The following is a 27,236-nucleotide window of genomic DNA, read 5'->3' on the forward strand; positions in this document are numbered from 1 at the left end:
GGTGCATAAGTGCATCCAGTACGGGCAGCTTGCATGTTTGCGAATGCTGAAAGATATATAAATGTTTCAGAGCAACATTTGTTATCCTCCGGACGATGACTATTTCAGGGAAGTCCTTGTGTATTTCAGCAGGACAATGCAAAAGCACATACTGTAGCTATTACAATAGAAACATTACAATTGGCCTGCCTGCAGTCCAGATCTTTCACCTATAGAGGTGCATCATTTGGTGCATCATTAAATGAAAAATATGTCAAAGAGACGACCACAAACCCTTCAGCAGCTGGAGACCTACATCAGGCAAGAATAGGACCAAATTCCAGCACCAAAACTCCAGAAACTCATAACCTCGATGCCCAGACATCTTCAAACTATTTTGAAAAGATGAGGATATGCTACACCATGGTAAATATACCCCGTCCCAAACATTTCGAGACCTGAAGCAGGAATCAAATTTAAAATGAGCTCGTTTTTATACAATTTTCTATTCTATTCTAAATGTCATGTAATAAAATATTGGCATTTCTGGAATTCGGGTTTTAATATGCGCCCTTTAGGGGGTAAAGAAAGCACAGAGGTGTTCCTTTGATGTACACCGTCCCAGTGACAAGCTGTTGTACCCCATTTTGCTAATTTTTTGAGAGTGCGTGAAGGACTTTGAACAAATCCCTAACCATAAAAATGAGCAACAGCAGTAGTAATGCTTGCCTTAGTGTGGCTATTTACTTATGATCTGATGGACAAAGAAAAAGAATGCCGTCAAGCGAAATCAAAATGAAAATGTAAGCGTAATCTCAGACTTCTGTAATTAGTCTCTCTCTCGCTAATTTAGTTGGAATCAATGTAATGTCACTTCCGTATCTCGTTACAATAGTCTCTCTCTCTCTCTCTCTCTCTCTTTCTCTGACTGAATATCCTTCCTGCGGCAGGCGGATAGACATCTCAGGCTCCAGTCACGCACTGAGCGTCTGCCTGGTCTGGTTCTGACGATGAATTTTGTTTGTCCTTTCCCTCAGAGGGCAAATGACAAAAAAGTCATAAAAGGAGAAAGAAGAGATGAAAGAACAGATGCACTCTATTGCCTTAAAAAATGCATTATACCTTACACCCCCGTGTTCATATGGCATTGGCCATCTAGTGATTTATCGAGTGAAGCCTGTCTCTTCTCTGAGCAGAGAATCCATGAAGAGTGAAGAGGACAGCCATTTGCTTCCAACCCTTATTATCATGATGACGAGCTTCTCAGTCTGACAGCACTCTTATAAAACAGAGAGTGTGACCGGCCTACCACTGTTTCTGATTACTGCTGTTACTTACTTTAAACAAGCGCTTACAGTCTGGGAATACTAAGTAACATCTGAAGATGCAAAAGTGCCATCCGAAATTTTCCAACACGCCCAATTCGTGCGTATTTTACGAGGTGGCTAATTCGTACAAATTCGTACGGCTTCGCTAACGCGCTTTTGATTGGTCTAAACCCCAGTGACGGGTAGGTTTAGGGGCGGGGTTAGGTGTAGGTTTTGGCAGCTTGTAAGGTACGTATGATTTAGCAAAAAATTTATACTTCACTTAATAAAATATATACGAATTGCTGTAAGATCGGACTGAATTTTCTTCTAAAATCAGCATTTTTATCAGGCTCCTATATTTATGTTTAATTATTTCACTTTAATTGGATAGAAAAGGACCTATGCATTGCTATTATAGTAAAATTACTCAACTTAAACATAGAAGCATGCTAAAAATGCTCATTTTAAAGAGGCATTTGCACATTAACTCGTCCATTATTGTTGAAACCCAGAATGTGTTTTATAAAACCAAATGGTTTTTTAACGACAAGACAAGGTTAGTCCAGAATGCCAAATATCATGTGGTTTTGAAAAATTGAAAATGATATTTGGAAAAGTAAATGGACGTGTACACTACTGTGTCAATTTTTAGAGAACTTTTTTTTAAGACATGGTTTCAAAGGTTTTCAAAACCATATTTAAACCAACATTAATCCAAATGGGCCCCTAATAAAATGATTTCAATAAAAATTTTACTGTATTTTACGTTGTCCTGTTTATACAATTAAGTACAATTAAAGGGCACTTTCTGAGAAACACTGTTGAAAATGGCTCAAGATAGGGCTCTCATCGGTTTGGTTTAGGGTTAGTTTCTTGTCATTTTGAATACTTTACAGTTATTACTATAGCAAGTACATGTAATGTGATAACAAGACCACTTTAAAAATAAAGTGTTACTTAAAATTACTTTGTATTTCATTGGCTCTACATAAAATGTCAGGGTTTCGGTGTCATCAAGTTGCTGTTCTGGCCACCAAAGAACCATAAGAAGTGTGAAGAATGGTAAGAGACAGAAATGGCATAGCAGGCTGGAAGGAGAACAAAAGGAAACAAAACAACGCACAGAGCAGATTGGTTTAGCCAAGAGTGAGGGAAGGAAAGCTTATAGAGTCTGGCGCTGTAATTGGGCCACATATGAAACTCAGCATGTGTCCTTCTCTCACAGAAAATCCGAGAGCACCGTGAGAAAATTCTCCTCCCCATGCCGGAGATCAATTTCACACAAAGTGCTAAGGATTTGCCGCAGAACCATAGAGGAGTCACTGAAATAGACTTGGCTTGTGATATTGGATTGGGTTTGGCCTGAACCTCAGCACTTTTACTGGATGTTTTGAGCGGAGGTGCTCTAAGCTGAGACCAGCATCTCAAAACTTGCATTCAGAGGCATTTTATAGTGCCTTGCTCTGGATCTGGAAAGTGTGTTCTTACTGGCGTGGGAGAGGTCCAAGCTGTGTGACTAAATGGATGCGATAACACTTTTACCACAACTGTGCCTCTGTGATTATAGCTAAAGCATGAATTAGTCATTATTGTATCACTCGCGTTAACAATCAGGAGTGGAGAAAATATCCCTGATTGCAGATTCTGAGAAGCTAGCCGAATCTAATTTTGTCAGGCAAAATAGCCTTGTGGCACCATCTCAGAGCTACTACGCTCTCAAAGCCTCATAAATATTTGATGAAAAACAATAAATAGAGACACAGCCGCAGGCCACTGAAGTATTAAAGTGTAACATATGTGCACTAAAATATACAGAAAGCAATTCAAGCACAGAATGGACGAACACTGTATCTGTTCACTTTTCTATTTCTCCATCTGTCTTTCCTTCCATCCGTCCATCTGTCTATTTATATAGATAGTTTTACACTATAGGCTATAAACCTTTTACAAAGCATTTTCCAGAAAACCGCCTGGTCACTGTCATAGCCACATTTATGTACATTTTCTGTGTTGAATATTTCAGTGACTACTTTAGACCAAAGTCTTTAGGATTTCATATACCACCAGTTGGCATGCAATAGTATGGCATGTTTAAGATCATATGCGTTGTCACTGCAAAGCCTATTGCAACATTGCATGCTAAAATATTTCAAGGAGGAACCCAATAGTAACACGATTAAGGCACCACCACGATGCAGTCGTGTCTCCTCTTTTGTAATAACGACGGCACTCCACTGCGTCCACTCTACCGTGCTATCCGAATATCGAGCGAATCGTTCTCTTGAACGGGTTCTTTGTATTGATTCACTCGAACCGAATCGCACTTGGACATCGCCAAAACCCAAAACAAGAGGGCATTTTGTAAAATCACACAAGCTAAATCACATTACTGAAGTAAAAATGCAATATGTACGAAAGCTTTTTAGTACAAAAATAAAACCACGACAAATTAAATGAATCAATTTTATGAATCGGTTCACTTAAATGAATCACCCGAAAGAACCGATTCTCTTAAATGATCCGGACCACCTAGTGCTCCCTGCCATCTGTGCGGAGCAGCTTGACGCCCCCTGCTGTCTGATGCATGAAAGGCGCTGGGCAAGTTTCACACAATCCTGAGCGACTCCTCAAAGCAATGTGTGCAGGAATTTGACTCGGGTGATGCTCTCAACAGCGGGTTTCGTATGGTTTTCGCTCGTGACCTAAAAGCTGCCGTTTTGCCCGAGCGGAGGTAAAATGAGCGGCACGGAGATCGAGAATTCGGGAGAGGAGACCTGCTTTCGCCTGGAGCACCTACCGGGCAAGAGCCCGCACCTAGCGGGCAAGGCGTCTCCGCAGGTGAACGACCGCTGGGATGCGCCTGAAGTGACGGCCAACGGGGTCCACGACATTGAGGATCGGATTTTACGAATCACCGGCTATTACGGCTACAACCCGGGATACTCCAGCCACAGAAGTGAGTGTTTAAAAAACGCACGCGATCACAAACGCGATACTAATGATGTCGAGATCAAGTCACGGTCGTGTGCACGCTGTGTTGGCCTTTAACGACGAATCTATGAATATGAACGTGAAGGAAACGCACGTTTGCAGGGCGCTCTGTTCACAAGTTGCGTGCTTGATGCATAAATCGGAACAACACGTGAATCCGGTCGGCAGAACTTTCTGTCAAAGTTCTCAATGTAACAGCATACAATATAATGCAAAATATATCTTATACTGCGTATAAGAAATACAAATAAAGAATGAAAAAAAAAAACGTAACAACTGGGATAATAGATACTATTTTAATAAAATGCACCTTTATAACCAATTTAGTGTCGACAAATATAAATTGCCTATGCTGCAAATGTCTGAAGACAAGGTAAGCTTTTATTATTTTATTGTCTTATGTTTTATGAAACAGGCTTGTATGGTACTGCACAGCACACTCATGAATTCAATAACTAGTAATTCACAAGCAGTATGCAAGGTGTGCGGTTGGACAAAATGCACAAGTTGAAAGAGTGTGAATGGAGTAATGATTGGATCCTAACTGTAGTCTGTGCGCCATTCCTGAACCACAGTCTAATCATTTTTATTATTATGATTATTGCGGCCAAGTGTAAATGCACACGTCACACGATGGCCGTGTCTCTGGTGTGCCTTTGTTGCACTGGTGCGGTGTGTAAGTACATGAATCGTGTCTAATGAACATCAGCGTGGAGTGTACGTGTGCGTGCATTTCTGTGTGATGACTTCAAGTCCCCGAGGACTCTGGATGGTAATGTTAACTCATTCATCTTTGTCACTCGTTTTGTTACGTAAGCACATCACACACGACGGCCTGTGCCGAATATGCCAATTTTAAAAAAAATGAATAAAAAACAATAGGGACAATTCGTTCAAACGAAGAAGCCGGTTTTCCAAATCGCTTTTGTTCTTTGGTGCTCGACCAAAAAAATCTCTTTAAATGTCCATTTTTTTGTCTTTCTGTGCGAAGGTGTCACGTCGAAATGTTTCCTCGGAGACCATGCCATGCTCACCGCTGTTTTAAGGCCTGACTCAGCAGTAAATGTAGTGAATTACAGTGTCAGTCATGGACAGGCGAGAAGAACAATGTGAGAGCACTATTATTTAACAGAACTAGTTATCGCCATCCGTCCCCGAGAACTCGGCCCGCGCGTAATTGATGTCAAAAGTCCGAAATTGTCGTCAATTGCATATTTAATCCTGAGGAAATGGACAAAGGCAAGTCTTTTCGCAATTCAGTGCAACAGTTTATATGGTTGAAGTCAAGATGAAAGAGCGTTTTGACTTCTTAAGCGGCTAAAGCTTACTAAATGAGACGCGGCGGTAAATTTTGAGCAGGACTGATTGGATTGTGAAACGTTTCTGCTGTAAATTCAAACCTAAAACACGTTTGCTTTTGGACATGGAAGGTGAAGGTCATCCTCAAGAGCGTTTAGTGTTTGTTGGACCTTGTCTTTTTCAGCGTAAATTCGAATTCCACTGTCATTTAATGTTTCAGCACGATGTCAGACGGTAACATGTACTATGATTTTGTGTAATATTTATGCATCGTTTGTATTTTAAAACATAAACCGCTGTTTACTGGACTGGCAAATTTGTGTGGGTGACGCTCGTTGTGTGATATATGTGCATATCTAGACTGCTGTCCAAAAGTTTGGGAACCCCCCCAGGCAAAGAGGGGTTTTGGACAACATCATCATAAATCTTTATTATTTTGTGATGACTCTGCATTAATAACGGACAAGGCAAAATATGTAAACACTGCATTACATAAATAACAATTTTGTACGACATGGAAAAACATCTACCGATGAATCATCTCCGGACGGTGTTCTGATTGGTCTGTTGTGTTTTAACGTTAATAGGGAAGACTAATTTTCTAGGCAACTAGTTAAGAGACCCTAAACTAAAGTGTAAGTGAAACCATATATTAGTCAATTAGTAATTCCAGATTTTTTTCTTATGACCCTTAATAAGAAATTGCAAGAAGCTGAATAAGAATTTTAAGAATAAGTGTTTTTTGTTTTTTTTTCCCAAACCACAAAAACGTTTTTAAAGCTTTAATTTTAGTGGTTCAAACTTTTATTTAAAAGTTTCACTGTATTTGACCCATTCTATCTTTTGCTAATAATTTAAATAAATAAGTTTATATGACACCATCATTTTAGACACCAGTTAAATTTTTACGACAAACCTTAATACCTTAGTGAGTAGGCATTAAATAAGAACGCTCTGCAGCTTTACGGCGAGCATATGCTGTCTTTTGCACAGGCCCTACAAAAAGCTTGCCCTCTTGAAACTTTTGCAACTGTTTGTTAATTAGCCGAAAGAGCCATCTTGATCTTATCCAGAAAGTCTGCCGGTGTCTTCTGTTGTCTCACACCTCTCTTACACGGAGACGGCAGAGTCAACGTGACCCGATCATCTTAACGTATCCGCAGCGGATGCTGCAGCGCACACACACATGCCCCCCCCCTCCATCTCTGCCCGGACCACCTCGCCTGGAGGGCTATTTTTAGCTCCAGGCCTAATGGGACTCTTCTCATCTACTTAGCCAGAGAGATGCTGTTAACTGTAGTCTCACTTGGGAGCTTTACAGACTTCAGAACAGACAGCTGACGTAAGTAATCGCTCCCGAATCATTAACCCAAACAAAAAATAACGCTCACACTTCAAGTCAGCATTATTTTTTAGCACCAGTGAAACGCCTTCATAGTTTTTACTCATATTTTTCAAATATCTATATTGTTATTGTTTTATAGTTTTAGTCACTTAAAAAAAAGTTAGAACATCGAGAAAATTAATGTAGACACTTGTCTGGATGCTGTTACAACAGATCCATGTCGAATCAAGTTACATCTGAAAACTATTTCAGATGCTATTTTATATTTCTAGTGAATTTATAAAATCACAGACGTGAAGCAGCCTCAGATATAGCCTCAACATATTCTTATCAGGAAAGAGAGAGACTTATTTTTACAGTTTGATTTGATTGTCAGTTAATAATACAACACGACAGACCAGTCACAACACAGTTAAGAGATGAATTATATGAAGCTCTAATATTTTCCATGGATGTGAATTCATTTTTTTGTTGAATAAAATGTTTGCGTAATTTGAGTTGTCCTTTATTAATGAATAGTCATCACAAAATAATATCGATTTCTGCAAAACCCAGCTTTGCATGGGGGGGTTGGGGGTCCAAACTTTTGCACTTCTCTGAAAGGAACACTCCACTTTTTTGGAAAAAACTCCAACTCCAATGTAAAAAGCTGAATTTGAGAATGAGCCCATTTTCAAAAAAAGTGGAGCGTTCCTTTATTGTGATTGTTGTTTTGGGGCATTTCCTACAGGGTTGATTGATTATTAATAATAACCATAAAACCTTTCGGCTTTAGTTAATCTCTGGTCAGTATTTGACTTGTTTGCAACTGGAAGAATCATGTTTATATGCTGCATCAGCACAACATTTCCAGAATATAGAATAATTATATACTTTATGTGTACTCCTGTGCTGCCCCCATCTGGTCATTTCACATATATCTCTGAACTCTTTCATAGATTCATAATGATATTTTCTTAATCTTACTTGCTGAATCACACACAAACACACACACACACAGAACCTGATTTTACCAAGTGTGACATGTTCTCGGATTAGCATCTTTGTTAACCCTGGAAAAAACATCACGATTAACCAGATTTCATATTTGAAGAACGTTTAGACTTGCAATCAGTGTTTGATTTTAGGGATTACTCACCTCTAAGTTTATGTTTAAGTGTAAATACTGACCACGCCCACATCTGATGCTACAAATGTAGGGTTATATGGTTAGCATTAGCGTTGGCTAATGACTATCTGCCAACTGCAAATCATAAGGTTTGAGTACATAGAGGATGTGCAACCCCTTTGCCTGGCCAAAAGATGTCACTCTTCGCATCTTACAGTGCTTCTAAAGAGATCTGTCCATACAGGAAAGCTAACTGTTAGCGTTCCAGTTTGTATCATACTAAGAGTAACAGCTTGGACATGGCCATCTTTGTTATCTTTGTTCATTTGCATGTATTTTCAAGAAACATTTTAGTTAAAGGATGAACCAGAAGGGCTTAACTGTTCAAACTAACCAGTGAACATTGAACTCAGTGATGCTGCCTTAAAATTTAAGTCATCTTAATTAAATTACAATAAACGAATGCGTTTAAATTACAAAAATCATCATTTGAATCTTGTAGAATTTTTTTTTCTTACTTTTATTATTTAAAGTAATGTCAAACATATTGGTATGACTTTAACGATCATCACGTTTTTTACATTGTTACATAGAATTATGGCAGAAGTATGACTTTTTTTCAGAACTGCTGACATTTTATCACTCAATTGAATTGTCCCTTTTTATCTCATCATGACATGGCATCTCATATTTCATATTCTCGTGTTATAATTATTAATTACTATGTCATAATTTAAATTCACCAAAGCATGACTTTCTTTCTTATTTAGCCAAAAAAATCCCGGCCAAGAAAAGACCAAGTTCTGTCCAATCCACTGTAGCCTCGCCTTTAGAGTTTATCTTCAAAACGGTAATCATGATTGCAAAAGCGATAAAGACAACAAAGCTCATATTTATGAAAATCGCATAGCTCTTCCACTCTTGTAGGTCTTTTACGGGGTTTAGACGAATTGGTTATGAAGTGTGGGTGTCGTGGCTCTCGTCTTGTAGAACGCAGCTAATAGACGCAGATAAAGGACGCAGCAGGTCTGTGGACAATGGCGGAGGAACATGGCACTGATCTAAATGACAAAGGTTCTGAATGGCAGCGTCGAAGGTGGAACACAAGGGCCAGGCGTTGCTATGGCAGGACACAAGAGGAGGGGGACGCTGGGATGAAACAACAGGCATCTCCAATGGCAGGTGTCCGTTTGAAAAAGAGGTCGAAAATAAAACCACTGCTCAATATAGGTCCATATTAGCGCTTTTTGTATTTTCCGTACAGAAGTACTTGATTGTAGTTTAGTGTCTGCAGTGTTTTAATAATATATCAGCAAGAGAACAGTTAAGTCGTTAAAAAGACTGTGCTTTAATTTCCTTCTTGGCATCAGAAAATATATGTCTTGACACAAAATCCATCATCAAGTGTGTGTGAATATGTAATATAAGCTTATGTTTCAACTGCGGAAATATTAATCTGTCTTTCAATATTTCTGTCTTTCTTTGCACGGCTAGGGTTTATTTTCATGGCTGTGAAGAGCTGTATATATGCGCACGCAGGAAAGATATTGATATGCATGATTGAACGCAAACTCAATCGACTAGAGGGGAAGAGGGGTTGTGGATGCACTTTCCGTGTATGTGTAAAGAAACAACCCGTGCTCCACTAAAACATTTATGTTAAATTATATTACAGCGGATCTAAAAACTCTTTTGGACTCCGCGACAGAAGCAAAAATATTTCGATGATAAACAAGTTCGAGTTTCTTTTGAATTATAAAACAAACTGTTCTAAATGTATTTTACTTTTCAGAAAGCGCTAGATAAAAAGATAAAAACAGTAAAGATACAAATAAAATCTGTTATGAATAAATGTTTTTCTATTCTTCAAAGATTTTTCATACATAAAATGTATCATGGTTTCCTCATAAAATGGATTTTTGATATTCATGACAGTAATAAATGGTCGCAAATCAGCTTATTAGAATGATTTCTAAAGTATTATGTAACTCTTATGACTGGAGTAATTGCATCACAAGTATATTATTTTGTATTTTCTTTTTACCAAGCTAAACTTAGTGAAACATGACAATAATTATTTATACTACACCTACTGTTAATCTGTTATCTTTGTGAACTGAAGGGGAACTGAAAGTAAAGTCCCAGTAAAGTCCAACATAATTTCCAGAGGCAATAATGCATGTACAGAATGCAGTAAAATCCAGATATTTTTATGGTGGCTTGTTGAGTATTTCAAGTGTTAGGAAACAGAGCAATCACTTGAGGCAATGGCAGTTATGTGGGTGTATGTGGTGCCAGCCAGAGGTCTACAAAAGTAAAATGACTTAATCTATATACACACAGCATATACAGGATATGTACAGACAAAGGGGTACATATGTAAAATACACACACATAATAATGCAGGTGCACATGAAATGAAATGCACATCTATCTGTAAGATAAAGATTTGGAGTCGAGGCGATAAACACAATAACAGTGAGGTACATTTCCTGGCATAGTACAATCAGAAATGCTGTTGGGTGACACTCTCTGAGCTCATAGAAATCTGACTCTTCTCAAAAACCCGCTACTAATTCACCAGTATAATAAGCGCTGGCTAAGCAAACAAGCTTCATTTGAGTTCGGGAGCGTGCGGTGGACCACAATGCAGTACGTGTTTGTGCGTGCGGTGTTAAATCAAGCCGGCATGAATGAATGAGAGGCAGAAAGCTTTATTTTGTGTAAGGTCGTGTGAAATGGGAAGAAACAGATGTAGGAGTGTGTGGGTGTTCGGCTAATCGAATGCATGGCTGGGACCACTGGAACAAGCATCATTGAGACGTATTAAATGCGAGGCCATGAAAACCGCAGACAGGGTGTAATGGACCCTGCTCTGACCAGGCAGGCCTGCTAAAGGGGTACTCAATACCTGAATTAGTGTGATTTACAGACTCCCTTTAGTCCTGATAAAATCCCAGCGCTGCACAGTTCACAAAATAAAGCTACTTTTATAGAATAGTTCCCCAAAACAAATTCTTAAAATCACCAGTTTTGACATTTCAAACCTTTTTTAAGGACGATAAAGGAGATACTTTGTTAAATGTTAAAGCTGCTCTTTGCCTAAAGAAAAAGCATATAGTGACTGTGCAAAACCATTCGATAGCGTATGTGACAAACAAAAAATAAGTGCATAATATTGGTGCATCATAAGTACACTTTTTCTAACCTTTTACTTGCGCTGTTTATGCTACAAAATAGCAAGGAATAGTGTATAAGTACACAAATTGAGATGCACCTTCAGCTTTAGTTCTAATTAACTTTTGTTGCATGTAAAAGAGCAGCTCTGACACCCTTCAGCATTCCATGGAAAAAAGAAAGGCGATTATGGTCACTGTGTCTTATATTGGAGAAAAAAACTCCACAAGAAAGAAGTAATCGATTACAGAATTTAGATTTTGTCAACATCAACTTATCACTTAAACCAAAGTACAGTTTCCAGACTCTAAATTTCCTGACACTTGAAGTGATTACCAGAAAAAATGTATAATTTCATCCAGGAACGCACCAAATTTTCCGAGACAAGACTTTTTATGGTGTCCCCCAAGGCTCTGTACTCGGTTTTATTAGCATAATGCTACAGAGACTCAGACGGCAAGACGAGACCTCTGCTAAAGCGAGCAGTGAAGGGCCTTCGAGTGGAGCACAAGTGCTGATGAAAGAAGGAAAGAACACGGCTGGGCAAGGAGAGAGAGAGCAAGAAAAAACAGCTATTTTCTTGCTTAACTAAATAACTCATCTTTGTCATACTGCCTCATCAATCTCACGTGGAACTGACTGGAAAAAGGGCAGATTGAAAAAACAAAAAGAACGATGAGGAGCAAAAGAAAAAGGGGAGAGGGGCCTATGCAGCATAATTAGCCCGAGCTGCTTGGTTACCTTCCAAACACAGCAAAGGATACTTCTAGCAGGAGAAGAGGCGGGGACAGAGAGAGAGAGAGAGAGAGAAACGGAGGGAGAGAGATATGAAGGGGATGATTGCATTCCACACACACTTGAAGCACAGTCTCCCTAGGAGACGCACGATAGCAGCATGACAGTGCAACATCTACACTAGAGCACGACTTTACGATTATATGTGCCACGCTGAGAGCGCTCGTGAGCCCCAGAGCAAGAGAAGTAAGTTTGTCACCAAGCAGAAAGAGAGAAGTAACAGCAGGAGAAGAGCACAGTAAAAGATATCAAGAGGAACCAGAAAGAGACTGTGGGAGTGACAGGAGAGATGCGCGTGGGGATGAAGTGGGTTTGTCGGAGGAGGTGAGCCGTGCCGCTCGTACACACACGCGCACACACACACTTCCAAAAGCTCAGGACTCCCAAGGAAGGAGGAGAGGATGAAGAAACACTCGGCCCGAGTGGCCCCTCTCAGCTCCTATAGCGCCCAGGTGCTCACCTGCCCCATCTCTGAAGGTAAAACGCAACCGTTCGTGCGCTTTCGATTACATTTGTCCCCCCTGAAATATGCTAATCTTGAGCTAGTCCGGCGTAGTTACAGAGCAGCGTGTAATCATAACGAACTTCTTCCTGAAAATGACGGAAGTTTGTTTGCTCATTTAGACGGCTAAACTAGTCTGCGGTCGAGAAGAGATGCAGGAAAGTGAGTGAGTGAAAAACGGAGACATGTACTGTTAAGTCTGTAAGTTAGCATGGTGGGAAATGTGTTAAGTGCGTGTTTATGTGTGTGTGTGTGTGTGTGTGTGTGTGTTCGTTTCCAGAAGTTTGTGTGTTTGCAACCAAGCAGAATAGGAGCCGTAATCTTACCTCAGCAGTTTATATCACACTTTCGATATTAAATGACATTTTATTTAATGATGATACTGTTTGTTTATCTAAATACAATGCCGGCTTTGTGGTGCTGTTGTGTTTTTCAGGGGTAACACTTTACAGTTTGTTAACTCAAAAGTACATTAGTATGCGGTGCATTAACAAACGTTAGCATACAACTTTAAATGTTAAAATGCATTAGTAAAACACTAATAAATGCTGTTGTTAATTCATGTTAATTGTCAGCAAATGAAATGTTCTGGTAACGTGTTATCCCTTCATAAAAACCTGCATTACAAAGGGTCTCTATATTTATCTATAATCTGTATTTATGCTGTATTTCTGATAATAACCGGTTGTGTTTGTGTTACTTGTCTGGTTACTTTTCACTAGTGTTTTGGTGGAGACTCTGCTTGTAGCAGCAGGTGGCATATCGCACAGTTGCATTGTGGGATTGTATGACGTTTCTGATCACAGTTTTTAAAACTTCCTGCTTGTACTATTATCGAATTGATTTATATTGATTACATCGATTATCTGATTAAAATTTTGATACATGCGTTGGTCTTCTCAAACAAGCTCTTTGCTATAATAAATCACTAATTTGTTTTTATTAGATTTTTTCATAAATACTATATAATGCTAATATACTACTCTGCAGGTTCTGATTAAATTAGAATGCTTTAGATTGACATTTTTAGTTTGACATGATGGTGTATATATATATATATATATATATATATATATATATATATATATCACCAACTTTCAGGGTTTTTGTCTACATGAAGATTTTGTTTAAGCCTATATCAAATAATAAGCATAAAATGAATGCAAAAACAACATTAATTCATTAGAAATGTCAATTTTTTTGACTGACATGGGGTGATAGAATGTGCTTTTTGACAGTAAAAAGAACAAATATACCAAGATCATAAAAACTGATAAAAATAATTAAGTAATAATAATAATAAGATTTTTAGACGTATGTCAGCAACCAAACTGCTCGTCATAAGTCGGCGTACATTACCAATTCCTTTTCCAAACGTCTTCCTGTAAAACGATGGTTATGAATCTCACTGCTGTAAAATAACAATAACATTTTGAGCAGCGCAGTGAAAATATGTAGGGGCGGTAAATCAGGGATTTACCATTGATGTGACATTTCTGTGCCTCCACATCTTGGACCTGCGGTTCCTGGTATTGTTGGTTTCTGCAGGTTGTTAAGCTATCCAGCCAATCCACAGGATATAAAAAGTCTGTCAGTGTGGGTGCACACCGTGGGAGCCCTTTTTTCAGTAAAAAATATGTCTAAAAATGTGGCAGGTTTTTTTTTTTTTTTTACTTAAAAATGACATCATTCAAGTTAAGTTGTGGTTTAACTGAAACTGCGTGAAATGAGACTTTCAGTATATTCTTTCAGTTTTGTGGCTTCTAGGCTAGGCAGAGCGTGGCTGTCGCGCGATTTTAGTTACGGTCAGCTCTTTAAACATCATTTACATAACTATTCGTCTGAAAGGTGAAAGTCATTTGAAGTAACGATCAATAAAGCAAAGTGAGATCAGGGTCTTGTGTGCTGTGCATTGAAGTATCCAAGGACTTTGAGTGGTGCAGGCCTTTCCTAATGCTGTCGATTAGAATACTTCGAATTTTAAAAGTCAACAAGACAAACACATGGAAGGTACAAGAACACCATCATTTCCAACATGTCCAGCCTTTATAAAGTCAACCAGACATTAGTGCAATGTTGAGAGATCAGTATGTATATTATGTATATTTTTCTTTATGTAATATAGATGCAAATATAATTAATTATTATTAATAAACTAAGAGTATGTTTACACAATAACAATGTACTACAAACAGTAGAAATGTACCTGGACTTAACTCTTTTCCTTTTCACAAAAATTCACAGAGATCCAATTAATAAAGCATAATTTTCACACAATTGCTCGAAGAATATCATGTTATGACTTCAAAACAATATTAATATCCTGGGAGATTTGAAAACTGCTTTTGAACAGAGATGTACTTGAGAGGTGAGGAGCTTCATGAGTCAACAAAACAGTTCAAATCTGCATAAAAAGTAGTTAAAATGACATCAACAAATGCATTTTTATATCAGTTTTTGCTGATTTTGATTTGTTAACACTATCGGGTAGGTTTATGGTTGGATTTGGTGTAGCGCATATTTACAGCGTGATAGAGCATTAACTTTTAGCGACAGTCCACAGATATTTTAATTCTGAACCACTGCAATACATACCTATATCAATAAAAATGTGCCAGGGTTCACATATTGAACCTGTATTGAACTCAGTGGACGTTTCACTTTAAAACTGCAGCAAAACTTACAATAAAGTACATAAAAAATTTTATGAGAGCAGGTTGGAAGAAACATAAATACAGACTAAACATATGCGCATGAGATTACTGTTTTCACATTTTTATATTTACTATAAAGAAGATAATGGAATCGTTGTATGGGGTTTCGTCCTGGATTGAAAAACAAATCATCCCAAGACTTATACAGTTTGTGCTAGTGGCAAAATTACTTTGGTTTTATAGTAGTTTGTTGCGATATAGCGTTGCGCTGTAACGTTAGTAAGTATGGCCTTGTTTGATTTGCATGCACTTTGAAATCTGTTTTTAAAAGTATGCAACAGTTTGCACCCAAAATGCCTTTGTCATGTAAATAAAAACCAAAACTTTAACTCTAATTTTAAAAAAAGTGTGGTGTGAACTTGTCATATTTTAAAGAGACTAATTTTTTTCTCTACATTATGATACCAGGAGATATCGCCATATGACAGGTCTATTCAAGTCATTGTATGCATGAACCGCATTTTTTAATTTACTTGCGTAAAAATTATGCCATTGACCTAAACACACTGACTCTCAAAAATTAAATAAAGAATATACAAGTAACATGGCCAATTATTCGATATTTACATTAACAGCTTCAAAACATCATTCCATGAAGTCTGTACTTCAGTCAGGGTGAGATCCATGGCTTGATAGCGGGATCCCAACAACAAAGTGGCATTGTGAGCGAGTGTGTGTGTGTGTGTGTGTGTGTGTGTAGACGTGCTTGCTGACCCAGCACACTGTTCTAGTGACCATGGGCCAGCGCATGTCATCTTTTATTCCTGGCTTAGTGTAAATTGATCACTCTGAGTCTACAGCATAACGGATCTTGGCTTTGTGATACTAGCACTCTTCCCCTCTGTTCAATCTCCCATCATCCGCCGTCCACTACTCTATCTATCTATCTATCTATCTATCTATCTATCTGTCTATCCGGCCGTCTATCTACCTCGCTGAAGGAGGCCATGACCGATGATGACAGCAGGATGTATTCTGATTGGCTGATTTTTCGGTGGGCGCCCCGTGGTGTTGATTTCTATGTATATCCCACTCTATCTGAATGGTCTCTGTGCTTCTCCATGACCCTGTGGAGCTATTTTTGACAGGCTTGTCCGTGCGACGTAGGCAGATTTCAAACGCTTTAGTGCTTCACCTGCAGGTAACTGACACTCGCAGCTACTGATCGATACATCCACGGAGAAAACTTCAGGGGCAGCCGCGCGAGGAAGTGTTGTTGGATTTCTCATGAATAAAACACAAAGACAAAAGCGCACGATTAGCATTTCTTAACCCTGTCTAAAAATAGTCTGTAATTCTGTGTTCTAGCTTTTGACCAAATAAAAGACAGGAACAGTACATTTCTTTTATAACACAGGAAGGAACAGAAAGTAAGTACAGAAGATTTTAAAGGAATAGGCAAATACACTTAAAGGAACACGCGACTATTTTTGAAGATAGGCTTATTTTCTGTTTTTGAAACCATTCGGCTGATCTTCGGGGCTGGCGATAGCATTTTTAGCATAGCTTAGCATGGATCACTGAATCTGATTATACCAGAAGCATTTCGCTCAAAAATGACCAAAGACTTTAGATATTTTTCCTATTTAAAGGACAACTCTTCTTTAGCTACATTGTGTACTAGTCAAGTTTTAAATAGGAAAAATGTCAAACTGTAAGGGAGCCGGAAAATGAGCCTACTTTCAAAAACAGTTGAGCGTTCCTTTAAGTGTGTTTGCACGTCCTGCTGTAAATACTAGTGCTTGGAAAGCAGTTAAGGAACCTTTTTTTTTTTTTAAATGAGGTCAATTATAGTTAGAAACAAAGTAAAAACAAATGCAGAAGGAGGAATAGGTAAGAAAGATAGAAAAGTAGTTAACGACGTAACTTGTGACGAAATACGTGTACGTTTTTAATTTGGTAGTAAAACAAAGTTTTGAACATTTTATTGGCGCAAAGATGGGAATGTGTATTTTGTACAGCAATTGCAACTGCTTTTTGTCACTTTATGTACTTAAATATAGTTTTTCAAAAATCTGTTGATGCAGAGAGTTCTCTGTGAGAGTCAGGGTTAGGGGGTGGAATATACAGTTTATACAAGCTTAAAAAATCATACATAAGTTTTTTTTTTCAATATAAACTAGCAGAAAGTATATGAGGGTAGGCTTAGAGTGTAAAGAAAATACAGTTTGTACAATTACGTCTATTCCCACGCGTGTTTGCAAAAGGACACAGGTTCAAATTCCTCCTAGAAAAATTACAATTGTGCTTGATGCTCCACCATCGGCACATAATAATGTAATGCAATAATTTTTGTAATAATGCTTTTTAAGGTGATGCACTCGCTTACATTTAAATGTGAATACAAACATGTCTTCAGGCTGAGTTTTATCGTCCTATAAATAGAATATGCACGAACGAAGCGTGCAGAAGGAGAATAAAAATAAACACAGGAGATTTCGTAATCCAGTTTTATTAGCTGGGACGTAACGAGGCAAGGAAGTATAATGTGTGCTGTAATGGTGCAATACTGATCTGTGTGTTGCAGGAGAGGAGGGCTCAGAATCACATGCAGAGACTCCAGTCAGTGAAACGAGCGGAAATGGCACCGTATACCAGACCTGCGCCAACACAGTGCTCAAGGTGCTGGGGGGTTTGCTGGTGGTGCTGTGTGTCTCCTCGTCTTGGGTGGGCACCACACAGGTGGTCCAGCTCACGTTCAAATCCTTTTCCTGTCCCTTCTTCATCACGTGGTTCAGCACCAACTGGAACATTCTCTTCTTCCCCCTCTACTATTCTGGGCACGTGGCCACCACCAGAGAAAAACGGACGCCCATTCAGAAATTCAGGTAAAGTCAGAATGAATGAATCTGGTGGATTACGATGTGATGTGAAAACCAGAACAGTTTGCAGGAAGTAGAACATGTGAAAATCAAACATTTCTAATTATCCAGCTCAACGTACTGTACACTTATTACAGAAGATTAGAACTTGATAGCTACCAGCCCCGGAGGTCCACTGTAATGCAGTCGAGCTCTATCCCAATAAATATCAAGTCCTACTTTATATTATGTGGACTTAACTACTATGTACGTACATCAAAAAAGTACAATGTACTTATTGTGGTCATATTGTATTGAAAAACACTTTTTGCTGCTGTTGAGGTGGGATACGGGTAAAGATAGGGACAGGTTTTGTATTCTGGGTAGTTTTAAGGGTGGGTTGCTGATATTTAAATTGCAGAAATTAATAACAGATGTACATGCAGGTATTTTTCAATACCTAAGTACAATTTAAAAACATGAATGTAGACAATAAGTGCATTCAGAATGGTTTTGCAAACTAGAGCAACCAATTAATTGAAAACGTCTGCTCAACAAAACGAGACAAAGTGAACATGAATGTAACAAGAAAATTTTCAGGGAAAATAAAAAAGAATCCTTTTTTTTTTTGTTTGTTTCACACACAAATATATTGTGGGTCTATATAAAAGCACCTAGCCATAAGGACCACTTTGATTATTAATTTGTATTTTTGGATCATTTTTTTAAAAGAGGGTTAAGTCTGAATTGTCAGGATAAACACACTCAGGTTGAAGGTCACTGGCATCAAACCTGCTTTGAACCTTAACTAACCAACCTTTTAAATCTTAACTACCCCAGAGATAACCTCCAGCCTTTTGGGTAAAACTTTACAATAAGGTTCATTAGTTAACATTATTAGCATTGATAAACATGATAAACATGAACTAAACAATACATATACAGCATTTATTAATATTAGTTAATGCTAATTTCGGCTTTATAAAAACCCTGAGTAGTGTATTTTTTATCTATTTTTTATCTGTGACCTAACATGAACTAACAAGGAGTGTAACAAAAATGAATGAATACTGTAACAAATGTATTGTTCATCGTTTGTTCGTGTTAGTTAATAGTTAAGTGTTGCCACCTTTTGCTTTCTCATTTAACTGTGTAGGGAATGTAGTCGGTTGTTTGGGGAGGACGGGATGTCTCTGAAGGTGTTTCTGAAGAGAACGGCGCCTTTCTCCATCTTGTGGACGCTCACTAACTACCTGTACCTGTTAGCACTGAGAAAACTAACTGCTACGGACGTCTCAGCGCTCTACTGCTGCCACAAGGCCTTTGTCTTCCTCTTGTCGTGGATTGTCCTCAAGGATCGCTTCATGGGTGTGCGGGTAGGTGGAATATAACCCTAATTATTGCTCAGTTAGTTGCAGTATTTCATGTATTAGGGATTCACGTATCAAGGTCATTTTACCTCAGCGACTGTTTGATTATGTTCGAAGTTGAAATATGGTTTCTTTGGTACAAATGATAAATGTGAGCCCGGAACTAAAACCTACCTTTTAGAACCTTTCATTAAATCATCTGGAGACACTCTGGACAACAAGTTATAATTGGTTCGTACGTTGTCTGAGCACATTCATTAATTGTTAATTCATTCATGCATTTGGGGCAACAAGAAGCTTCCCAAAGCTTTGCTGCTGTGATCAGGGAAGTTGAAACACATAATAGATATAAATGGAGAGTCAATGAGAAATCGTTTTTCGTTCAAGTTATGCTTACATCAGAAATCTTTACTTTCAATGCACTTGACGTTTCAGATCTGGTATCCGATATTTATTGTGGTATAAACCTTAATCCTTAAATATTGATTAACAGTGTCTTTGTAATCTTTCCTTATAGATTGTGGCCGCCATTATGGCTATAACAGGCATTGTGATGATGGCTTATGCTGACGGCTTTCACGGGGATTCCTTTATGGGTGTGGCTTTAGCAGTCGGCTCCGCCTCCACTTCTGCTCTCTACAAGGTGAGTGCAGCTGAAAATAACAGTTCCCAGAAGATCCTTGATGACCATTAAGACTCCTTCACTATTGATATGCTTTTCCTGCAAAACCACTCAGGTGCTGTTTAAGATGTTCCTCGGCAGTGCTAATCTGGGCGAGGCCGCTCATTTCTTCTCCACCATGGGCTTTTTCAATCTCATCTTCATCTCCTGCGTTCCACTCATCCTGTACTTCACCAAAGTGGAGCATTGGGGTTCCCTCTCCTCTTTGCCCTGGGGTTACCTCTGCGGGCTGGCAGGCCTTTGGCTAGGTAATGTGTAATTATGGAAACTGATTCTTTAGCCAATATATTCAATATTAGCTCATTTAAAAAAATATATGTAACCCTGGACCACAAATCCAGCCGTAAAAGTAAAATTGAGATTTATACTTCATCCGGAAGCTGGAAAAAAAGCTTTCCTTTACTAATCAAAAATTAAGTTTTGATATTCATGGTAGGAACTATACAAAATATCTTCATGGAACAAGATCTTTACCTAATAATTTTTGGCATAAAAGAACAATCGATCATTATACAGTGTATTTTTTGCTATTGCTAAAAAATAAACTTGTGCAATATGGCTTTGTCGTCCTGGACCGCATATAACATTTACAATAATTCAATGAAATATTGTATTTTTTCTTTCTTGTGCACAAGAAAAATAAAAATAATACTCCATATGTTACTTAGGTCACTCTTATATTTTAAGGTCAGATTCTCGCTATTACCAAACCATTACCTATGACTTTTGCCTCAATAAACAATAAAGAATATGGCCATGCAGAATATGTCATTACTTATAAACAGCCAATATACTAGTATGCTAATAAACAGCTAGTTAAGAGTGAGAATTGGTGAAAAACAATTGAAAAATATGTTTTTGGTAATGTAATGATGCGCCATCTACAGTACTAAATGGCAAATGCTAACCAGCTGGGGGAAAATAATAAATAAATAAAAGGTTTAGTTTGTATACATGCGCAGGCGTTAAATCACGCTGACGGTTTACCACTTGATCACTGCTGGTTTAGACGTGAGTTATTGTTGTAGGGGATCAAATACAACCCTTAAGTACACTACCAAGAGTGCTTTAAGTGCTTAGTAAGTGAGAGAAATCAGGTTAGAATCATCAGTTTACACCTCGAAGTGGCATTTCTTAGATATCCAATATGTGCTGCATCAGTCTATGTGGAGCATAATAGTAACAGATCCACTTATATTTACTGTATATTTGAGCTGAAGTGGAGCTCTGTATCTCTAGGGTGTTTTAAGGATAATGTGATATCCATTAACTTTTGTCACTCGTCCAAATCATGTGAAGTTCTCTGTGTATTTGGCCACTTAGAGAGGATTGAATGACAAAAGATGCTATATGGCCAAATCATAACATAAAGTTCCTATTTTTGACTCTCTCTCTCTCTCTCTCTCTCTCTCTCTCTCTCTCTCTCATAGTATTTAACATCCTGGTCAATGTAGGAGTGGTACTCACGTATCCTATTCTGATATCCATTGGGACGTTACTCAGTGTTCCAGGCAATGCAGGTGAGTCCATGCTGTACATCATTAGTGCTTGAAAATAATTACACACACACACACACACACACACACACACACACATATATATATATATAGAGAGAGAGAGAGATTGCATATAAATATACACACACAAAATGTTAGATCAAAGTCATAGATTTTTCTTATATGCCAGAATCATTAAGATATTAAGTAAAGATCATGTTCCATGAAGATATTTTAGAAACATCATACTGTAATTGTATCTTATTTTTTTATTAATAATATGCATTGCTAAGAACTTTGTTTGGACAACTTTAAAGGCAATTTAAAATTTTCAGATCAGATTCCAGATTTATAAATCTGTCCATATAAATCTAATTAGCATAATTTGGTCTTTTGAGGGTTTTTTTGCTGTAATTTTTGTCATATACATTATATTTTATTGTATTAATTAGATATGTATTTATTATTTTTGTATAATTATTGAACGTATCACAACAACATCATTTCTGTAACACATTTTTTCATATTTATTTAGGTTATTTTTAACGTTTACTATTTAAACAATTTTTTCTTACACTGTGGTAAGGAGACTTTGTGTGTAAAATATTCTTAACTGACATTAAAATAATGTCATAAGGCAAAAAATAGCAATAATTTTCTTCACTCAAAGCAAACAGCCGAGCCAATGGCAAAGGGGTGTTGAGGTTGCCAAGGTGACAGTAAAAGCCTTAAGAGGGTGCTTGTCTATAAAAAAAAAGTCTTTCAAGGTCAGTTTGTTAAATTACATGTGGCTTTTCTTCAGAAAAGAATTTATGCTTAATTATTATTTTAAACCATTTCACATTTCCATAGCCAGTAATTAGAAATCAAGGCTATTAACTTGATCTTATTTTTGTTTTTATGAGCAACGGTTTATTTTGTAGTCAACAAATAGCCACAGGATTGCAAATACTATTCATCTAAAGAGTTCTCCTTCTTAAATAACAGTAACTAATGCTGAACATATTTCCACTTTTATGAAATTTATTTGACTGGAGTTAATTGGTCAGTAATATTCTCACAGAGATTTGGACAGTCTGGGCACAAGGTCCCATTTAAATGATAGAAACTCACTCTTGTGTATAGTTTAAAAATGTATAAGAGTTTCTAACTAAACACTGCACTGTCAAAAGAAGAAAACCTGCAATTGTTAATTACATTAAATAAGTAATACGGTTCTCACCCAAGGCTGGTTAATCTCTCGTTTATGCCTAATTAATTTTATAGTTTGCTTTGACTTCTGTTACTTTAATAAGCAATCAGCCTGAAAGATGATAAAACGGACATAAAAATCGAAGATTTACTGTCTCTAGGGATCACAATATTGTGGGCACCTTTGAATGAACAAACATTAACCACCTTGCAATTCCCTAATAACCACCCAGAAGAATTACAACAAACATTCAAAACACCTTAATAATGATTTACACTACAATAAAAACTCACCTGTTTAAGGTCCTTGCACACTGAGTCCGAAATGTTTTGTATCCGTTTTGTATTTTTTTTTCTTGTACTTGTCATCTTTTCCATAAAAATTCATGATGAGGATGCAAAAAAAGTTGAAAAATCGAACATGATCAAACATTTTCTGTAAAGGGTGTAAAGTTTGGGATTTTAAAATCTTAAATATACATTTTTTTTTTTAATTTCTGAAATTAAAAATGATCCTGATTTCACAACAACAATACCTAATTCAATTAGTATAATTAAAATACCATTATACATTTTCTTTATATTTTAATGTTTAATTTTTTAATTTTTTGATTTTCTGTTATTTATTATATTATAAAAATATTATATTATTTTTCTAAGTTTTTATTTCAGTTATAGTTTTAGCTAAATCACCTTGCTATATATATATATATATATATATATATATATATATATATATATATATATATATATATATATATATATATATATAAACACATGTATACATACAGAGAGAGCTAGGTTGTAACGGATTAAGTGTAATCTGGATTGCATAATTAGATTCCATCATTTCATATTTATGTATATAAAATGCTTAGTTTATAAAATAGTGTATCGTTTAGTTTGCATAAATTTTATTTCAAGCAAAAAAAATGTTTATGGTTTCAGTTAACTACAATACTCCTTGATAGTTTGTCATAATGTCCAAAAAACATATTTGATTAATACATTTAAAATAAATAAATGTACTTGAAATTTCTGAAATGATATTAAAGTTGTTCCAAACCATATGAAACTGGCATGAATGCATTTAAGAGGTACGTTTAAGAACTCTGCACGTGTGTTTCTCTCTCCAGCTATCGACGTGCTGAAGCATGAGGTCATCTTCAGCGTGGTGCGTCTGGCTGCCACCTGCATCATCTGCCTGGGCTTCCTGCTGCTGCTGCTCCCTGAGGAGTGGGATACGGTCACCCTGCGCTTCCTCACCACCCTCGCCGACAAGAAGACGGAGGAGCACGGCGAGGAGCTCACGGAGTCCAGCGTCCACACGCGCAGCCGGAGTAGAGCCAACGGAGCCGTATCAATCCCTATGGCATGACCTTTGACCTGTGAATGAACAGCCAGCGATCGACACCGATCCTCCCTGTGGCAGCCTATGTATGTGCCAGTTTGATTGTACTTGTATTTTAGAAACACAAAAGAGAATAAGCAAAACGAAGTAGGAGGATGTTTTTTTTTCTTCAATAATCACAAGATCAACCGATCAGAACGCTAATGCCACGCTGTCCAGCTCTTTAAAGGGTCGTTCCACCCCAAAAGGACAGTTTTGTCATTAATCCAATATCCTTGTAACTTCATAATATTACTGTTTTACTGACGACAGAGAATTCAAATTACGTCTTTCATACTTTTCTGCACCTTGACAGCCGTAATTGTTCGACAGTCAATGGGACAGTCGCATCAAAAATATCTTAAATTGCGTTTCCAAGACGATCTAAGCTTTTACGGGTTTGGAACGACATGGGGGTAATTGATTCATAACAAAAAAAAATCTTACATTTTGGGGTGGAGCAAGCCTTTAATAGAGCTGAGAGCGGAGGCTAGAGTGTTCACTTACTGACAGTATTTGTTTTATTTTACAGAAGGGATCTAGCAATCTCTTCCCTGCAATCTCTATGGGAAGATACGCATCCATTCCATAGAAATGGACTTTCAGACTTTGGTCTCCCGCTGCACGACAAACCCCGCCCCTGAACCCCTCCGCTAGCCCCTTCCCATGGAATGTATTCTGTGAATATCGACTCTGTCAGGGCCAGTTCGGCTCACTGTACACATGAATGCATTCAGAGATTGGATATATATATATATATGTATATGAAGTATGAGGATTATTTGCATTGCACGTAGTAGTGTAATACATGTAGGAGTAATATATTATGCTTTAATGAATGAGCCTTTCTTTTCTTTTTATAATAAAAGACAAAAATCTGCTTTGAAAAGCGCTTGTTATTTTTTGACACTTGACGCGTAGAGCTGCAATCAATATTCTTTTCTTTATTTCAGAGAAACCTAACACGAGAAATGGGGACACTCCATACTCTAGGCCCTCCTATCCTTTCAACAAATATGTATATGTCTGAATGTTTTACAATAAATTTAAAACGCCATTCAAAAGTGAAAAATCATAGAAAAATTAAATTGATGAAAAGCTACAGTAAAGACACATCGTTATGAAAATAAAAGGCTGGAGTAATGGCTGCGTCACAAAAATACATTTGTATTTTAAATATTATTAAAATTAGAAAACCATAGAAGCCGTTTCCATCACTAAATTAAAAAACATTAGTAATAATAATTGTGACTTTTTATGTCATTCAGAAAATTACTTATCTAATACAGAAAATTAAAATTATTTTATGTAATAAAGAAAATGTGAGTTTAAAACCCGAAAGCTGTTAGACTGTTTTTGACATTATTACTTATACTTATTAACAGAAAAGAAATCAGAATTGACTTTTCACAGGGAGGCTGAATTAGGGGTGATATGACCAGTCGTTATATAGAATTTTTTTATATAGAACAGTTTTGTTTGACAAACAAACCGGACAGGAGAGAAGGCCTGCATCCCAATATACAAACTATCCATGCTAAATTCTATTTGATATTAGTAATTTGAGCAGATAGTTGTTGGACTTGAACTTGGTATGTACCGACATCTTTCCGTGTTCAAACAAGATAGACAGAACAAGACAGACCAGCTTATGTTTCATATGAAATAAAGACTCGGCTGTCATTTTTATCAGAAATGCATACAATAACTACAGTTACACATACATACAGTGGCTAACGTTTTCAACGATTTCAAGATGCATGTCAGCCGTTTATCTCTTCCTCTTTACTAATTACAGCACAAAATAAACATGAATGAGCATCTGAAGATATCCTGTTTCAACCCCAGAAAGACACCAGTACACACTTTTTGTCAAGTTCTGTCGTTAATTAACTCTCCCATCTAGTATGTTTATCCGACAAAAATGGCAGATTCTGCATTATGATTGGTCAGATCACCTGTCAATCAAACTCTCCTCAAAGGGTCAATTGTGAAGAAAAAAAACCCTTGCGATTCTGAGAAACAAAGTCAGACTTATCTGACAAGAGACCTCCTTAAAAAAAACAAACTACCAACTATGAGAAAAGTGTCAGAATAACCTAGTTTTATTTTTTATTCAATCCGAGAAATGGGCTTCCATGGAAAAACATTTTTTATATATTTTAATAAATACAACACTGGTCAGCGTACTAAACGTAACTCAAAAAAAACACTTAAACTTAAAAACAATGAAAATACATGAGTTTTATTTTATAATCACAAATCTTGGTTTCTAATCCGAGTGTTGTAAATTGAAGCATCAGTTTATCTTGTCACATTTGCCTTCTTGTATAAGAAACTAAAAAGATGGGAAAGTGGAGGAGGAATGGTATCTGTAATTGACACAGAATGGATTCGACCCTGCGTCACATGAGCATGAACGCTCTACAGGTTTTATGAGAAGGTGCGCTGGTCACTGTGCCACAGCTCTGCCTAAGATACACACCATAAAAAAACGAAACTCAAACATGCTGACCGACTAAGACAAACCTTTCATTCCCTTAATTCTCCCTGCAATAAACACGCTAGGACACCTTCACAGTCCTGCGACAGCCGCTCTGTGTGAATGCATAACGACCTCGCTTTCTTGGAAATGTAATGAGATATTAGCTGAGTGGACAGGCTGAACATCTTCAGACCTCTGGAGAAGTCCATTAAACCAAATGAAGCATAGAAAAGGAAGTGAGGGGTAACAGAAGGGGAGGTATGAAAAGCACAGAGGAAGTCTTTAAATCCAAATTATGGTGTCCAGTTCCTTCACTCTGGGAGGTGGCGATAACAGTCCCTATGCTGACACAGTTCATCAGATTTACAGCCATTTTTATGGCCTATTCAAAAGTTTGGGCTCAGTACGATTTTTAAATGTTTTTTTAAATAAAGTAGTCTCTTCTGCTTACAAAGGTGAGCCGATAAAGAAAAACATAATATGATAAAATATTATTAGGAATTTAAATAATTATTGGGCATTTAAATACATATAAATATATATTAACAAAGTTGCAACGCTTAATTTTCAGCATTTCAAATATGAAATAATTCTAATATTT

At 37.3% G+C, this 27,236-nt stretch overlaps 1 protein-coding gene across 3 annotated transcripts; it reads left to right on the forward strand.

Moving 5' to 3' along the window:
• Positions 1 to 3,887: 3,887 nt before the first annotated feature.
• On the forward strand, positions 3,888 to 24,791 carry slc35f4 (solute carrier family 35 member F4). 3 transcript variants are annotated; one of them, XR_006252984.1, is made up of 8 exons: positions 3,888 to 4,245; positions 17,748 to 18,048; positions 19,178 to 19,397; positions 19,909 to 20,034; positions 20,129 to 20,321; positions 21,504 to 21,593; positions 23,897 to 24,197; positions 24,683 to 24,791. XR_006252984.1 is itself a non-coding variant. In XM_043262401.1 (7 exons), exons 1-7 carry the CDS (start codon positions 4,026 to 4,028, stop codon positions 24,136 to 24,138), a joined length of 1,392 nt encoding a protein of 463 aa, XP_043118336.1. In that variant the 5' UTR covers positions 3,888 to 4,025; the 3' UTR covers positions 24,139 to 24,785. The 3 variants fall into 3 exon arrangements, 2 of the variants coding, with proteins under 2 accessions (XP_043118336.1, XP_043118338.1); XM_043262401.1 differs by having other exon boundaries at positions 23,897 to 24,785; XM_043262403.1 differs by lacking the exon at positions 3,888 to 4,245 and adding an exon at positions 12,090 to 12,481 and having other exon boundaries at positions 23,897 to 24,784.
• Positions 24,792 to 27,236: the final 2,445 nt, after the last annotated feature.

This window comes from Puntigrus tetrazona, chromosome 17 (assembly GCF_018831695.1).
Source record: "Puntigrus tetrazona isolate hp1 chromosome 17, ASM1883169v1, whole genome shotgun sequence".
NCBI lineage: Eukaryota > Metazoa > Chordata > Actinopteri > Cypriniformes > Cyprinidae > Puntigrus > Puntigrus tetrazona.